Here is a 17,999-nt window from a genome sequence, read left to right on the forward strand (position 1 = left end):
GATTTCATAAAAGCAAAAAAGAAAAAAGAAAAAGAAGGAAATGATCCCGACGTTGCTCTGTTTACTAATGCATCATGAGATTTTGTTTGCACCTGTTTCACTTTTGTTTAAAAGTTGAGAGCCGTATTACAGCCCGTAAATCAGGGTGTTGGTGTCGTGGGAGGAGACTGAAAACAGTGTAAGGAAAGCTTCAGAAACAATTTCCTCAACACAGAAAAGAACAGAACTCTCTCACCTGTGAACCAGGTAGTTTCCAAGAAAGAGCTTGAGGGACATTTACAAAGCCTAGGACCCGAGGTGCGACGTCGGGCATGCTTGCTCCTCACAAACAGTGTCTTAATGTATAAGGACGGCAATCCAGTGTCTTAGATCAGTTTGAGAAGCAGCTCTGGCAGCAGGGAATGTAGGTGTGTTCTACTACACTGAATGGAATCAAGCTAAAAATATGTTTAGTGTCTGATAAGAACGCCAGTCTCTTCAAGCTCTCATTTAACGTCGGACTTTCTGTTTTGCTTTCAAAGAAAAATGTTTTACAAGGGCAGCATGAAGCGGACAAAATCTGGAGCAAAGAAGGATTTTATGCTGTTGTCATTTTTCTCAGCATCTTTGTTATTATAGTAACGTGTTTGATGGTAAGTTTGCTTCTTTATATATTTTATCCTTTACTGAGCCCACTGCTTAATATTATTGGATACATTGCCATTCAAAAGAATGTTGAAAAGACTGGGAATGATCCTGTTTGGTTGGGGATATTTCACATCTGACAGCAGAAGGATAGCTAAAGGAAAACCTATAGAATTATGGATTCTGACCTGCAGAATAAGGCTGTAATTGCACCGAGGCTTTTAGTAACTTGATCAACCCTGAGAGTGAAGCTTTAGAAAGTGATTTACTGAGGTCACTGAAACCCTCAAAGTCATTAAAGTCTCATGGGTACACTCTGGGCTTACTTTATTTCTTCTTTTATATCATCTTTTTGCAACTCGGGAAAAATTTTGAAAAGAAGCATGTCTTAGGGGCAGGCTTACTTCTTAATGAGTAAAAATAAGCTTTCCTTATTTTTAAAGGGCCCTGAAAGCATTCTATGAAATTCCAGGCATGAAAAGGAGATGACTATAGGCTAAGAGGCTAAACAATCCATAATCTACTAATTTTTTAGGTGAATGAATGACATAAAAGTATAAGAGAATACACTGCAAATAGCACTGTAAATTATGAATTATAAATATGAAGCCTTTAAAAGTATATTTCAAATTTAAAAAGAATAGAACCCCAAATAAACCTAAACACACTAAACTAGGCAGTGCTCTTTGGTACTGAATGAGTTAACAGTTACCTTTCCAGTAAAATGATAAGATTTTCCTATTCTTTTGAAAATTCTGTGATATAACAAAATATTTGAAGTTTACAAATGAGTTTTAATATCTTTTCTTCCTGTGTGCTATGTTCTTTTTAATTTTGCACATTTTTAAAAACATTCCTCCCTTAGTTTTTAAGTGCCCCTCCAAAAGACATCACGCTAACCATTCTTCCAGCAACCAGCAGTGTTGCCAAGTGTCTTAACAGATTTTGTTTATTTGTGCTTCTCATCCTGGGAGGAGGTTTATGTTAGAAAGGTAAGGGCTCAGTTTGGAAAGACAGAGGCTGAGTGGGAATAAACTTGAAGGATATAAAACGAGGAAGGCCTTGAATAGGGAGAAGATGGGCGTATTTCCTAGAATCTAAAATATAGAAAGTCTCAAGCTCCCATTCACCCTAAAGTTCCCATCATCATGAATTCAGAGGCATCTCCTGTGGGCCAGGCATTAAGAAAGAAGATTTCTAAAAATTGTGACAAGATCAACAAAAGAATAATTTAAGAATTGAGTAAGAAAACAGATTTTTATATCTTAAATAGTGGAGATTAAGGTTAAAGAATTTTAATGAGAGTTGGAGGTTTTATGGAAACTTTGGCAGAGACCTCGGGGCATTTTTTAGGTATTAGAGAGTGTGGTTCATGTGTTTGAAGATATGTGGTTCTTCTTTTTTTTAAAAGAGGAAATCTCAAGGGTTGTCCTCTCTCTCCTAAGTCACATTTAGGGTATTTTTCTGCTTGCAATGTTGGAAGGAAGGGGAAAATAGAAAGGGATACCGAATGATAAAAATGGAGATTGTTCAGGGAGTAAATACTTAAAATTCAGAAGAGCAAAGGCAAGGATGAAAGGAGGGAAGTGGGAAAGCCAATTCATGAGCAGCCTGTGAGCACTAGAGGGCTGTGCGGGGCAGAGCAGGGGCTGCTATTGACTTGTTAGAAATGCTCCAGATTCTGCATCTCTAACTCGGGGAGTGCCCATGTGTCTACCACGACTGGAAAAATTCCCACCTGACCCATTGATCTCCAGTGACAACAACACCTGTAGTAGCCACACCCTCAACTACCAGGGGCCAGGGAACAACTAACTCTTCCTTTCCCAACATCTGCAAAACATCCCTGTAAAATTCAAAAATCCAAGTAAGTCTGCTCCAGAGTTCCTAGAACAAACTGAGAAAGGAATGTTTCAAAAATGTGTGATTGCTCCCTGCTGGGCTGGTAAGGATTCATGCATTCATTCCCTCCAGGAATTCCTACAGAGGGTTCACTGTGAGCCTGTCGTTGGCCCTGTGGGCAAAGGAAGGAACAAGACAGGTAAGGTCTCTGTGCTCACGAGACCTATACCCCAGAGGGGGACACAGACAATAATTAAGTTAATATTTTAAAAAATCAAATAATGACCATGTTCTGTGATTCCAAGTATATGATATTCTGGCAGAGGCAAAACTATAGAGACAGTGAAAAGGTCAGTGGTTGCCAGGAGCTGTGGGATAAATAGTTGGACTTCTAGAGCAGTGGAACTATTCTGTATGATACCATCATGGTGCGTGCATGGCATTATGGACTTGTCAAAACCCATAGAAGGTACAACACTAAGAGTGAGCCCTCATCTACATTCTAGACTTCAGTTAATGATAACATATCAATGTTGGCTCAATAGTAGCAAGTATACCACAGAAATGCAAGATGTTAATAACAGGGGAAGTGGTTGAGGGCGGTAGGGGAGAAGGGGTATATGAGAACTCTGTGCTCTCTGCTCAGTTTTTCTGTAAACCTAAAACTGCTCTTAAAAAATAAAGTTTATTAATTTTGTAAAAAATTAAAAGCATTCAGTGCCATGAAGAGATAAGAGTAAGGCAATAGTGAGTGGATGGAACAGAGCAATGGGAGACATCTGAGACATCTGAAAATGTAAAGAGGATAAGGCAGGTGGAACAGCTGAGTCAGGAATAAGCGTGGCCTCTCTGGCTTCCAGGAGAAGGGCAAGAGGTGAGTGTTTTAGGCACAGCTTTGACGTGATCTGATTTGTGTATTTAAAAGATCGTGGTCTCTGCTGGTGGCGGGTGGTTGGGGACAGAGCTTGGGGTGAAGTGTGGGAGCAGGAGGACCCTTCTGGCAGCTATTGTGTTAGCCTGATGAGGAATATGATGGCGGCCCAGAGCAGGGAGTGGTGGTGCAGATGGAGAGAAGTGAAGGATTGGGATTTATTTGTAGATGGAACTGACAAGACTTGCTGTGTATTGATTCTCTGGGAGGAAGAAAGAGAAAAATGAAGGATGACTCCTGGGTTATTTGACTGACTACCTGGATGGTGGTGCTTTCATTTCCTGGCAGAGGAATGCGTTGGAGATGGGGAGTAGTGAGAGAGAAGAAACACATTTTGATTTGTATTCCAATAGTTCTTGAATAAATGAAGGTAGTAGAATGATATATTTCAAACACGATCTTATATTTTAATGTGAAAGGGTCACCTTAAAAACACAGGGGAACCAGCAGCACAGAAAGGAATTCATATTGATAGAAAAATAAATATTACCTAATAGGCAGGATTAAGAAGAAGTTAAGTTCATCTGATACAATTTAACCACTGACAAGTCAACAGTTCACATTTAGGGACTAAAATGTGATCCTCTAAAATAAGCTTATCTTTGTACATGTTCAAGTGTTTTTGATAATGATCTTGATTTAAAGTAAGTTTTTTCCTTGGATCTCTCAGTGATATACTATCACTTTTGTTATTTTCAAACAAATATATTCTGGTTTCTGTTTCCCATAATTTTGTTGATTTCATGGCAAAGGAAAAGATATAACTCCGAAATTTCCATCTGGCATTAATTACATTTATGAAAGATCGCATGCCATTATTTGTGTCCAAGCCTTCCTCATATCACAGAGATGAAAAGCGTGTGGTTTTATTATGAAATTATACAGGTAAATTGCTGTCGTGGAGGATTATGTGCTCTGTAACAATAACATAAGGCTTGGCAAAATTTTTGAAATGTGGCATATTGTTTACTTTCCTTAAAATTTAAGAAAAAAAGTATGTTGCCAGGCATAAAATTAGACATACGTGACATTTTCAAATGTGTGACTTATTTAGCACCTCTCAAATGTGAATGTAGAGTGGGTGGTGCAACAAATAGACAAATACAATTTTCCAAGAAAAAATGTGTGGGCAACTTCCAATCCATTCAGCCTGTTTTAGGTGAAGGAATATATTACTAAGAAGAATTAATTCTTAAGCTGGAACAAATAATAGAAAGAACACCATTTATCATCTACATTAGATCTTCAGTGCACTTAGAGGTTTATTAACAAGTGCAAAGATATTTATGGAATGTAGGGAGAGCTGTCTACAAACCAGATTGCCACTGAAAAGCAATTTTAGAAAACATAAAAAACAGCTGTTTGGGTCAATAAAAGCTCTGGCTTGTTAGACCCACAGAAGAGCCATCCATGTGTCATCCAAAGAGTTTCTCTAGTCATGGTCTTGGTAGCTGAGGCAGGAAGTTCTCTATCAGACTACCTACTACAGCCTAAGCAACACAAAGAAAATGCATGTCAAAGGTGGATGTAAATAGCCATGCTTTTCTTATATGTTATATATAATTCCTAAGGATGGAGGAAAATGGGACTAGATTCCTAGCTGGAATGCTTTGGTTACCATTTTCCAAAGTAGGCATGTGTCTCGCAATTTTCATTTTTTTTTCTGTATTAATACAAACCATTTAGCTCAAAATACAACCCTATCAATAATAAGAAAAAAAATAATAACAATAATAATAATTAGTTTCTTCCATTTACTATCATTTAGTGGTACTAAATTTACTACCTGGTACTATACAATGTATTTTTAAAACCACTTGATTGACATACAACAGATATATGTGTTTAGTACAGATATATGTGTTTAGTGTAAAGAACTTGAGTTTGTAGATAAGCATACACCCATAAAACCATCACCATAATCTATGTCATAAACATATCTATCTCCTCCAAAAGTTTCCTCCTGCCCTCTTTATTTATTATTATTTTGTGTTGTGATAAGAACACTTAACATAAGATCTATCCTCAGCGAAATTTTAAGTGTACAATACAGTATTATTAATTATAGGCTCTGTATATAAACACAACATATTTTAGTTTCCTAATTTTACTGATGAGGAAACCAAGATTCAGAGAAGATAAGTGATTTGACTAAGGACAAGCAGCGGGTGGGTATATGTGTGTGGGTGTCTGAGGGGAGGGGTTGGAATTCAAACCCCAAGTCTATCTGGATTAAAAGTCTGGGCTCTTTACTGTGTTTTCATGTATAAAGGAGTCACACTGTAGTTTCTTCCAGCCCTGTCACTCTATCTTATGAACATCTATTTCTGGCCACAAAGGGGTCCAGTAATCAATGAGAATGCCTGTGTTAATCAGAGACATTCAACCCAGGCAGAGGTGAAATGTGTACCACACCATTACCTGCTGTTGACACATCTCTATTTCGCACCCAACGTCTGGTACTGGACATCATTTTTACACATCTGTCTCTTCTGGAGGCCTGTGAATTCCCAGAAGCGAAGGTTGTGTGCTATCTTTACATCCACAGTGTTGTTTCTGGAATGTGGTAGCAATTGATTCACGTTTATTCAACTGAAAGAAATGAACGAATGAACTATTTCAGAGTTAATTATAAACTCCTGTGAAGGACAAATGCTATGGACTGTTGGGTGGTGGCATCATTTTGAGATGTGAACATATTCTGTGTGTTACCCACCTATGTGTTTTTTTATTGAAATATATTTGGCATGTAACATTGCATAAGTTTAAGGGATACCACTTATGAGATTTTTTTAATGAAAATTATAAGCCGCAAAAATAACTTTATAGAATTTTTTTAGCTTCCTCTCATTTCTGTGTTTCTCTGGTTCTCATCTTCCTGTTATTATTTTTTCTCCTGCTGTAGATTTGACTTTTACACATCCTCTCATCCAATATTCCATCCTATTTCCTTTTCCAAATGGTCAAATGACTCTATTGCATGTGAAGATTTAAACAAGCTCTTAAAGGGAAAGTCAAAAATATTGACTTGCCATGGCTACAGCAAGCTTTTAGGTTGAGTTTGGAAACAAAATGCATTCATATAGAGAAACATGCATATGGTATATTCCAGATCTCGATCTGTGCAGAGAAAAATTTCTGACAACACTTTTCCAGAGGCTTTGAGAAAGAGGTTGGGAAGAAGGCTGTGGGGATTTAGAAGACACAGTAGCGTAGAACAGTTACAGGCATAAGTCAGGAAGCCTGGATCCTAGACTTTATTTCTAACCTTCCGTAAATCCTTCAACCTCTCTGGGTTTAAACGTGAAGTGAAGAGATTATACCAGATGATTTTTAAGGTCCCTTATACTAGTTTCTTGACAGCAGCACTGCTGACATTTTGGACTGGATAATTCTGCCGGGGGAAACGGGCTGTGCTGTGCATTGTGTGGTACTTAGCATCACCTCCAGCCTCTGCCCGCTAGATGCCAGTAGCACCCCTGCACACACCCCAGCACCACAACCAAAATAGGTCTCCAGACGTTGCCAAATGTCCCCTGAAGGGCAAAATCCCTGCCCGTTGAAAAATACTCCCTTAGAGCTTAATTCCACGACAACTGCTCCATTGCCAAGCAGCAACGTCTCCAGTTCCTTCCACATTTTGTCAGACAGCCCAACCCTCTCTGTTGAGTATTTAAATGATGTCTTAGAAGACTTGTATATTCTCCAAGCTCTGCTTTTCCCTAATTAAAGATGTGGAAATCTATTTTATTTTTTCATCTTTATGGGAGTATAATTGGAGTAAAATTGTGTTAGTTTCTGCTGTACAACAGTGAATCAGCTATATGTATACTATATCCGCATATCCCCTCCCTCTTGAGACTCCCTCCCACCCTCCCTATCCCACCCCTTTAGGTCTTCACAAAGCATCAAGCTGATCTCCTTGTGCTCTGTAGTAGCTTTCCACTAGCCATCTATTTTACATTTGGTAGTGCGTATATGTCAATGCTGTTCTCTCACTACGTCCCAACTTCCCCTCCTCCCGGTGTCCTCAAGGCTGTTCTCTAGATCTGCATCTCTATTCCTGCCCTCCCACTAGGTTCATCAGTACCATTTCTCTAGATTCCATATATATGCATTAGCATACGGTATTTGTTTTTCTCTTTCTTAGAAATCAGTTTGTACACGTACTCCATAGATATAGATTAAAAAGTTGACCTCTAACCAGAGATGAAGTACACAGATGACTGTAAGATGTGTGGCAAAGGTTCTTCATCAAGAACATGAACTCATGAATGGTGAAGGACTTTGGACTTGAGCTAATTTTACACTAACATCATCATAAAAGTCACCTGTCAGGAATTATGGAGAAGGCCAACATTTCCTTGTCGTTCTCATTTCCGTCTTTGAAATATGCTTCCCCAAAAACCAGATGTAAAAAAGGCAAGTGAATGTTTTGATTTTCATGTTATAGTTAGCTGTGAAAAACTTAGAATATATGACGTATGCGTTATCTTCTATTAAATATATTTTTGTCAGGTTACAGAAATGTCTATTTCCTTTCTGATTCAGGAAAATATCTTGCTTACAATTAAAAAAATAAAAAGCTGTCCCACCTTAAATTCTATTGCTTCATCTTTTAGTAGTGATGTATTTAGCTTAACACATATGTGTCATCTGATGGATATTGTTCTAGTGTGGGTTTTGTTTGTGCAGAATGGTGGCAAAGTGCCTTTTCGGGGTTATAGAAACTGAAAAGAAGCATACGTTGGAAGAAAATCTCCCCATCCTTAGGCGTTCTGCACAGGGGAAGGGTATTCATCTTCAGTATTTTCTACCCTATACAAAGTAATTATAATAAGAGTAGGAAGACTTGTTGCTTAGTATTAGACATCTTTTTTCCTCATGCAGTAGTATTTGTCACAGGAATATTTAGAACCCATTGTTTCCAAAATCTAAGATTTAGCTTTACCCCTCCATAGTCAACTTTTATATCACCAGTATAAAAATTTCCAGGTTGTAGGAAAGTGAACTGACATAAAAGACAAAAAGATTCTTTTTAATTTCCTGGCAGTTCAATTTATAATATGCATTTCTAATTATACCTTATATGTGCATAGTCCTTTTCCTTAAAGAGAGCTTTCAATGTACAAAAGATACACTCAGATTTGGTGGTGTTGGAACCCAGTGGTGAGAGTCACATCGGCGGCCGACGTGGTTTGAGTCAATCTTTAAGAATGATGGTGTGACGAAGAGCATGTAAGGGGTGGGAAGTGATCAGGCCTGCGAGGCGGAGCTGCCTTTGAGTTTGGCTCTGCCACAGCTAATTGCTGACTTTGGACCAGCCATGTTATTTAGCTAGATTGCAATTTCTTTACTGTATAATTAGGTCAGAAGGACCTCTAGTGACCGTTCTAACTCCTATTCCCTCTGTATCCCTAACTAAAAAGTCACTTAACATATATTCACCCCTATTTTTTATTTCTCTGCCTTCCTCAAACTTCTTTATTATTACAATCTGAGAATCGAGACATAATTAAATTTAATTTTCACTCCATGTTTAACTAATTCCAGAGCTCCCTTTCAGATTATAATTTCTAGTTCTTGAGTTCTTCATTTTGAGTCATCTTCCTCATGACTTTGAATAACATTTTTCAAGAAGGTAGACGGGTAACATCTTTTCTGAGACATGGTGTATTTGAGACATTCTTTCTGCTGGTTTTATTCACATGAACACCAATTTATCTAGGTGTAGAGTCCATGCGTCCTCTGTTTTTGCTCAAAGTCACAAAAATTGCTCCATTTTCTTTTCACATTTACTCTTCTTTCAATTGACATACTTTAAAAAAAAAAAAAACTAAGAACTTTTTTCATTCCACATCTCTAAATTCCATAAGAACAGGGTACAGTCTATTTTGTTCAAAGAGTAGCCTGTACCTCTCACGAGGCATAACGTTAAGTGGGCACTGAAGAATAGTTTTGAATGACTTGCTTCTCTCTCATTTATTCTGGCTTATCATTTACCATGATGCTTCTCTGACATCCACATTCCATCTTTTCTCTTGTTTTCATCTTCATTTGTTTATCCTTTGCTATAAATTCCAGGCAGTCTCTCAGCTTTACCAACCCACCACTGATTGTATTTTCTGCATTGTAAGTTCTGTTCTTTATTGCTTAAAAGAAGATTTACACCCTGCTGCTGAGTTTTCAGTTCTTTGAATTCTTTTCTTCCTAATCTCAGTCTGATACCTTCTCATCTTAGATTGTTGTATTTTTATTTCATCCTGATTCTTTTTTTTTTTTATAATCATAGTTTGTCAAACAGACTGTTTTCTACCAATATATTTTGAGAACACTGGAAAAATATTTTCTAAAATTTTCCTGAAATAAATTCTCATCAGTGTCATCCTTTAACAAGAAAATATATATATTTAGACTTTATTTTTAGTAGATTTCAAATATAGAGATGACTAGAATTTAAAGAAATTGGAAAGAAAAGGAGAAAAAAATTAGCTTAAAGACTAGTTAGAGTAAATGTGGTTGAAAAGTGCCAGGACAGCCCTCTCCCCTAAAATAAAAGTCATACATCTAATGGATTCCAGAAATTAAACAGGGGAGTTCGCTTGGCCTTTTTAAGATGCAGCTGTCATCAGTGCTATAATGGCAGATAATAGGTTAAGTTACCACTTCGTGTGAATGACTTATCAAGTCACTTTCTGAGAATAGACTTGAAGAAACAAAAAGACATCTGCAGGAATTGGAGTAGAGGAGTTATCATCAAGAAAGAAAAAAATATGAAATCATTACACAGTATGTCTTAAATGTACACAATGTTATATGTCAATTACATCTCAATAAAACTGAAAAAATAAAATAAATTAAAAGGATATAAAAATAATAAATATTTTTAGAAGAAAAGATAGGAAGGGGGGAAAAGGGCTTATGAAAAGGGGAACCTGAGGACAGGAAGGACAAACTTTGCTCACCTCACAATTTGGTCCACTGGAATGTCCCAGCAAAGTCAGTCCGATTCTTTTAAAAGTTTAAAAGATTTCTGAATTGAGTTAGCCATTCCAGAAAGAGCTCTGACAATGAAGGAACATGATACTTTTGTTTTTCTTCTACATGCATTAAAAATTTAAAGGAGCAATGGGTAAGAAAGAAAATTCTGGTTGTCCAAATTATTCTTTGACACATGCCCTAAATTTAAGTATTTTCAAGTATTTACCAGATACTGAAGTTAACATATGACTAATGCAGATATTTACCAACATTAAGAAATTGTGGCTTATAGCATTACTATTCTTTAATTAATACTTTGCAAGGCTTTCTTCTTACATGTTGTATTGGATGCAACATGTTTCTATGAATGTCATAAGCCCCTATTTCACAGCTATTCCTTCTATAAGTTTGCCATTTCAGTGCTTTTAAGTAAGCACTTACATGTGATCAAACTGACATCTGATACTTTTATAAAATTATCCAGATTTGCTTTTGAATTTTGTTTGAGGAGTAGATTCATGTACATGTATATTTAATATGCTTGTGCTCCATAACTAGAAACAAATAGTATATCTTTTGGGGAAAAATTTTCAATACTATAAAACTGAAAGATCATCCCAGAAAGCTTTGCTTACTTGTATTATCATTAAACCATATTTTGGTTTGTCTTCTAGGTTGGGGTGGAGGAGATCATACTTTGTTGTTCAACATGTTCAACAGCCTTTTATATCTCCTTCTATAGATTCTCTACAGATTAAAAGAAAAATTTCAGCTTTCTCTGAGACAAGATAAAGAGAAAAATCAGGAGATCCACCTATCACCCATTGCATTACAGCCAGCACAGTCTGAGGCCAAGACAGCCAACAGCATGGTCCAGCCTGAGCAGGCTCCAAAGGTACTGAATGTGGTCGTGGACCCTCAAGGCCAATACGCTCCTGAGATCAAAGCCACCACCTCTGTCTGCCCTTCTCCTTTCAAAATGAAGCCCATAGGACTTCAGGAGAGGTAAGAGCTTTTTCTGGATCCCCCTACATGTCACTTTTATTTTTTTTAAAGAGTATTCACCAACTGAAAAGGATAGAATTAGAGATGATTGGCATATTGGGTAGAACCCTAACCCTAACCATATGAACACCAGGAGGAAGTGGTCTTTCTTGCCCCTTAAGAGTCTAACTGTGTTATCAATAATCTTTTGTCACATCTGATTTTCATAAGCTGGTGTAGACCCAAGTCTTCTTCAGCTATAGGACAACTTCTATAATCATTTATTGAGTGCTTTTTGAAGGCCACTGGCCTCACAGAACACTATCTTGTTTAACTGTCATCAAGATTCTGGTAGATAGAAGTACTGGGAATAAACTAAGGGTATCTCCCACCAAAGACCACATTCTTTGTAGGAAGGTAAAAAAAGCCTATACCACAAATTAATTTTTGTAAAGTTTTCCCTCTGCTTCCTTTGAGCAAAACAAACGGTAAACATCTCAAACTTCATGACATTACTTTTGTTGCCTTACCTGCCTTTGTGATGTACTTACACCGATACGTTCCCACTTAAAGCAGATTTAAATAGGAAAACTAGAATATGCAAAATATTTAATTGAGGGGCTAATTTTTTGCTTCCCCAAAATATTAACTAAAGCTTTCCCATGGTATGTCTTAAAATAAGGAGCTTATGGACTTCCTAGGTGGCGCAGTGGTTAAGGATCTTCCTGCCAATGCAGAGGACATAGGTTCAATCCCTGCCCCAGGAAGATCCCACATGCCACAGAGCAACTAAGCCCATGCACCAAAACTATTGAGCTTGCGCTCTAGAGCCCATGAGCCACAACTATTGAGCCCATTTGCCGCAACTACTGAAGCTCACATGCCTAGAGCCTCTGCTCTGCAACAAGAGAAGGCATCACAATGAGGAGCTTGCATACCACAATGAAGAGTAGCCCCCGCTTTCCACAACTAGAGAAAGCCTGTGTGCAGCAACGAAGACCCAACACAGCCAATAAATAAATAAATTTATTAAAAAAAAAACAAGAAGCTTAGTGTTTATATTTTAAATATGATGGATATTATATCCAACATTGCACATCAGGGTAGCGGGGAACAGAGAGCTTCTCAAGGTACATTCCTAGGTTCATCCTCCACTTCTTTTCCTATATCTTCATTTTCTATCATTGTCATTGTGTTTGCCTTAGGTTTTTAGATCATGTATATAAACTTTGATTATATTTTCCATCACACATGTGCGCGCACACACACACAGACACACACCATATATCACTTCAGAAAGTATAGTGTGGGGCTTTAAGAACTGCAAAAGATCAAGTTGGTAATTCAGATTTCTTTGAAAGTACTGTCAAGGAACAATGAATGAAGTGAAAAGAGAGGGATTTGTTTTAGTGATCTCCAAAGTTCTATAAAAGGAGAACACTTTGACTTCATAATGGAAGGAAATGGAGAACATTCAAGTCATTCTTCATAGCTCCTCCCCCGGAAGACTTGTTGGTTTTCTTATGAATCCACGTGGGTCTACATGGACCATTCTCTTATTTGAATGCCACCCAGTTGCTGTCTGGGCTGCAGTCTGGAAGGGTAGACAAGATGGACTTTCTCCTTAAAACCAACCAGGAGTCAGGAGAACTGGACTCCAGACCCAGCTCTGCCATTTCTGGATTGAGTGGCTTCAGATGAATCATTCACTTATCTGGGCCTCACTTTCCTCCTCTGTAATATAAAGGAGTTAAACTTGACTTCTTCACTTCCTTCAGGCTCTTTTACTCTTGTTACCTAAATTAGTTTCATGCCTTTATGTTTGCTTCAAAGGGAAACCTTGAAGCAGGCATCTGAGCACCAGTGGTGTAGCAAGATTGGCAGAAAAAATCTGCTCAGATGAAAGTGACAAAGGGATCACTTTCTATAGATGATTTAAAGGTGATAATAAAACTGACTGAAAGTCAGGCTAATTTTTGTTATCATCATGCACCACCAATTCTGAGCAAGGTCAGTGGTTCAGTCCTCTGGAGAGTACCTATTCCCAGCATCCTGCCCTTTGTAGGCTACCCATGGGCATGTTGAATGTCAAGGAGCATAAGATTAAGTACCCATTAATTCATTTAAATGCAATGAATGTTTGAGAAAGGAAAGTATGTAGGACAGTGTCTTGCTCATTTTGTGGTCCACATGGGGAACTCCAGAGAGTAAGTGTGTAATCATTGTTAAGCGGATTCCCTGCCCCCTGGTCTACAAATTTCCCTGTATCCCCACCCATTGCCTCCTACTCCCTTCCCGCCTCAGAGCAGGAAAAAGCTCTTCTCTCCGCAAGGGCTCCAGGTCCTTCCCTCCCAACCCTGATAATTTACTCCATCAAATTTCTTCCCCTGTGTTCAACTGCAACCTTTTTGCTAATGCTATAACCTCAACATGGAAATGGTTCTCTCTTGTATCAAAGAAACTCCCTTCACCCAATTCCTCCTCTGGTTCTTATCTTTTCTTCCTTGTTCAGATGTGTCTTAAATGAGCAGAGTATATTTGATGCCTCATTGGTCTTCTTCAAGCCCCCATCTGCTATTTCTCTCACATATGCTTGCCAAGTGTATCAATTGTCTAACCACCAAAGTCAAAGCACGTTTCAATTCTTTTCACGTCCAGCACTAATGCCTACTTCCTGTATGAAACTCTCTCTTCCTTTGGCCTCCAGGACATTATTTTTCCAGTTTTTGGGTGGTTACCTTTAGGCACCCATACACACTCCTTTCTCCCCTTAACTTCAGAGTTTCATCAGAGAGGGAGCTTGAGCTGGAGGTACTTCTTTAGCAATCAGCCATGTAAAAGGTAGTAAGAGAAGAAGAGGCTCTGGTTGGATTACCCAGAAAGGAGAGTAGCAGTCCTGGGGTGAGGAGTAGAAGTGAGGAATGGGCAAGGAATACGAAGAGGGCAATTCAAGCACCAGTTTCTCTTGGAAACCGTTACCTCCTTCCCCTTCTTCCTCTTGCCCATCTACCAACACAGATTTGCCTCTGTCTCCTCCACTCCCCTCTACTCTAGTCCCATAGCCTTGCGTGCATGCCGTGTTTACAGACTTCTTAGGTATAGGTAAAATTGTCATTTACTAATCTGTCTTACCTTGTAAACTCTGAGCTTATTTACGGCATATATAGGATTTAAATGTCTCTTTGTCTCTTTCATATAGAGCATAATTCCTAGAAAGCAAGAGCTCCTGGAAATAAATGCTTAAATGAATGAATGAATGAATGTTATATTGAATAATTCTTAGGTTAACGGCCAGTAGTTGTAGGGAAACACTTTGCCTATTCCACCATCCCTATCCTCACCCTATTTTTCTACCATAATTCCCTTGCCAAGATGGCATAGTGATGAGTTTTAAGAGTGATAAAAGATGAGAGATATATGGTATTCCATATAGTAAGAAAACTTTCCTGAGAATTTTAAGCCTTAAAACTTAATTTATGTTTATACGTTCCAATGGCGCCTTTGAAATAGCCTTGTGTTTTACAGCCTTCCATCTTCTGATCTCAGAGTGAAATAATAATCCTCTGTTTATTGCATGAAAGTCTGACTTCATTAAAATCACCATGAGACCATAAAGGCTGCATTATGAGTCATTTGTCTCAAAAAATCTTTTGGGTCATGCCATATAAATCTCTCATCCCTGAGGTAGTATCTATGACTCTGACATAGTTGATAATAAAATATAATTTTAAATTAAAAATAAAGAACATATAGAGATTAATTGAATATGCTTAACTAAGTACTACCCTGAAAGTTATAAAGATTAAAGAATTATAAGGTGAGGGACAGAGCAGTCCCCTCATTTCTCCCTATTTCTAGCTAGTCACCAGGTCATATTGATTCTTGCTACTTGGATTTTCTCATTATCAATTCCTTCTCTTTGTAACCATCACCCTGGACCCAGCTCTCATTATTTTATATTTGAATTATTATGTTTTATGATTATAAAAATATCAGGACTAATGGTGTTATGTATTTTACATATATTATTTTGTTTCATCTTTTCTGTCTGATCTAATACCCTTCTCTCCTTCAATTCGTACTATACACTCGTCAGATTTATGTGCTATAACAATACTTCTATTATGTTACGTTGCTGTGTAAAAGTCCTTAATAACCCCCTTTGCCTACAGGATAAGGCACAGACCGCCTTGCTGAGCCTTAGAGGTCCTGTACTATCTGGCTCTGGCCATTCTCTCCAAATCTGTTTGCCCCCAAGGAAACCCTCCCGTCTGTTCTCAGTGTGCCACGTCCCTGTCCACATATGCACCTTTGTTCACCTGGTTCCTCTTAATCCTCCTTATATCTATCTCTAGTCTCCAAATTCCAACACGAAACTTACCTTCTACCTTTGGCCGTGACACCTACGGAAGCCCATGATGATTTTTTTTCAATTTGTTTATTTATTGGCTGTGTTGGGCCTTCATTGCTGCGCACAGGCTTCCTCTAGTTGCAGAGAGCAGGGGCTGCTCTTCGGCACAGTGCGCAGGCTTCTCATTGCAGTGACTTCTCTTGTTGTGGAGCACGGGCTCTAGGCACGCAAGCTTCCATAGTTATGGCACACAGCCTCAGTAGTTGTGACTTGCAGGCTCTAGAGCACAGGCCCAGTAGTTTGGCTCACGGGTTTGGTTGCTCTGCGGCATGTGGGATCTTCCTGGACCAGGGATCGAACCTGTGTCCCCGGCATTGGCAGGCGGATTCTTAAGTGCTGTGCCACCAAGGAAGTCCCCCTATGGTGATTTTTAACACCTCTGAATTCTCACGTGTACCACTCCTCTAGCAGTGATTTTAACCAAAGAATAATTTAGAAAGGGGCTGGAACTGGTTTTTGAAGGCTTATCCTGTCCCTTCACCAGCTTGTGAGAAGGGCAGATACAGGGTCAAGATATTCCTGTGTGTTCCACGGTTCCTGTAAGCCTGATACATTGTAAACACTTAAAAAATATTACCAAGTTAGTTAATTAATTAATGCTCCTTTACATCTGAAGATCTCATATATTTATTTTTAAAATTCCATAAAAACAGATAGCCTAATGATAAACTACAGAGCTGAGTCTCTGTGCTAATATTGCTTGACATTTACTAAATAAGCAACTCAACAGGTTAATTAAGTCCTTTTGGTAGAGTTTTCCCAATCTATGAAATAGGTATGATTAATATCTGTTCCACCTTTTTTCAAAGGATACCATAAAATTAACAATCAATATAAAATGGTATTGTGCCTTTGAGAAGGAAAAGTAAATCTAGTACTCTTTTCTTTTTTCAATTCTCTGATCCCATTCCAGGAGCCTGTACTCAAGTCAGTTACATTTTTGAACTCAGGAACATTTTTAAACTGAATTGATACAGTTGAACCTGTCATTTGACATAATAAATATTTTTTAACTGTCAATTGACTTACAGGTTTTCTCATCCTGTTTATAAATTGGGCCATTTAATGTTATTTAATAACTATTAATACCAAAGTAAATCTGTTCTCATCTAACAAATGAATTCATTTCCCACGGCGAGTCCCTGAATTTGGGCGACATGTTCAGATGCCTGCTCCACACCTACTACGTGTGTAACTTGGAACGTGTTTGTATATCTGTGATGAGGAGAATAGCACATGCCCTACACAGGTCTTGTGACAGTTGAGCCAGACAACGAATGCACATGGCTGGCACAGCAAGAGGCCACAGTTAGCTCCTATTCCTTCTTCTTTTGTCCCATCCCTGTCCTCCTTAAATTCCTCACTTGTCACTCTCAAGGGAACTGTATTTTTATAGCTGGCTTTTCTAGCTTCCAAATGCCCAGTAAGCAAGAGATCACATTCAGACCCTAGAACGATATACTTCTGCAGGGAGACAGAGAACTTGTAAATATGAATTTCTGCAGATTTTGCCTTTAGGCTACTCTATGACTAAAAGTCAATTTTATGGAAAGGATATCAACTGTAGAGTCACATTATTTCCTCATTTGTTTTTTTTTTTAATCTGAGTTTCTATTGGGAGTAAAAAGCGAGCAAAGACAGAGAACTGTCCAGAAAGGAAGGATGGACTCACTATAACACGGCACTCTCACTCTTGACTTAAATTTGCCGCAGAAATCAGTGAGTATGCCAGTAGGAATGTGGCATTAATGAAGGTTTTCTTCCTGTCATAACTGTGGCCTCCCCAGGCCCCCCAAGGTTTGCTGATACCAATAAGCAATCATTCTCTAACTTTTCTTACACTGTATCATAACATGGTTTGTTTTGGTGTGCATAAATACTGTGTGAGTGATGATGTGGCGCCCAGGTATGTGCGTTTAAAGGTTTTCTTAGGGGTTGCAGCCTGGCTGAGCCCGGGGGGATTTCTGTCGGAGCTAGAAAGATGTCTGCGGTGGCGAAGGCAATGAAAACACAGGCTTCACCAAGAGAATGCTGAGTATTCAACACCTCACCTCAAGCCTCTGTTTACTATAATTTCCTCCGGGCAAGGGCAATGTCCTGACTCCTGTCCCCTGCTCTCCCCAGCAGAGAAGCCTTTCAGTGCTCAAAAATTTTAACTTGGAAGATACATACTTAACTGTTCCTCTGCTGATCTCCCTTTGGAGATATAAATAAAGAGTTTAGAAT

General features: G+C 38.5%; 1 protein-coding gene across 1 annotated transcript in view; it reads left to right on the top strand.

Moving 5' to 3' along the window:
- Positions 1-67: 67 nt before the first annotated feature.
- The window catches only part of PTPRR (protein tyrosine phosphatase receptor type R), a 100,501-nt gene continuing 82,569 nt past the window's right edge, over positions 68-17,999 (top strand). Inside the window, 4 exon segments of the mRNA XM_057743133.1 lie at positions 68-115; positions 118-246; positions 522-632; positions 11,121-11,383. Of these exon segments, the coding sequence (XP_057599116.1) occupies positions 68-115; positions 118-246; positions 522-632; positions 11,121-11,383 (551 nt within the window).

The sequence above is a fragment of the Hippopotamus amphibius genome, chromosome 7 (genome assembly GCF_030028045.1).
Source record: "Hippopotamus amphibius kiboko isolate mHipAmp2 chromosome 7, mHipAmp2.hap2, whole genome shotgun sequence".
Taxonomy (NCBI): domain Eukaryota; kingdom Metazoa; phylum Chordata; class Mammalia; order Artiodactyla; family Hippopotamidae; genus Hippopotamus; species Hippopotamus amphibius.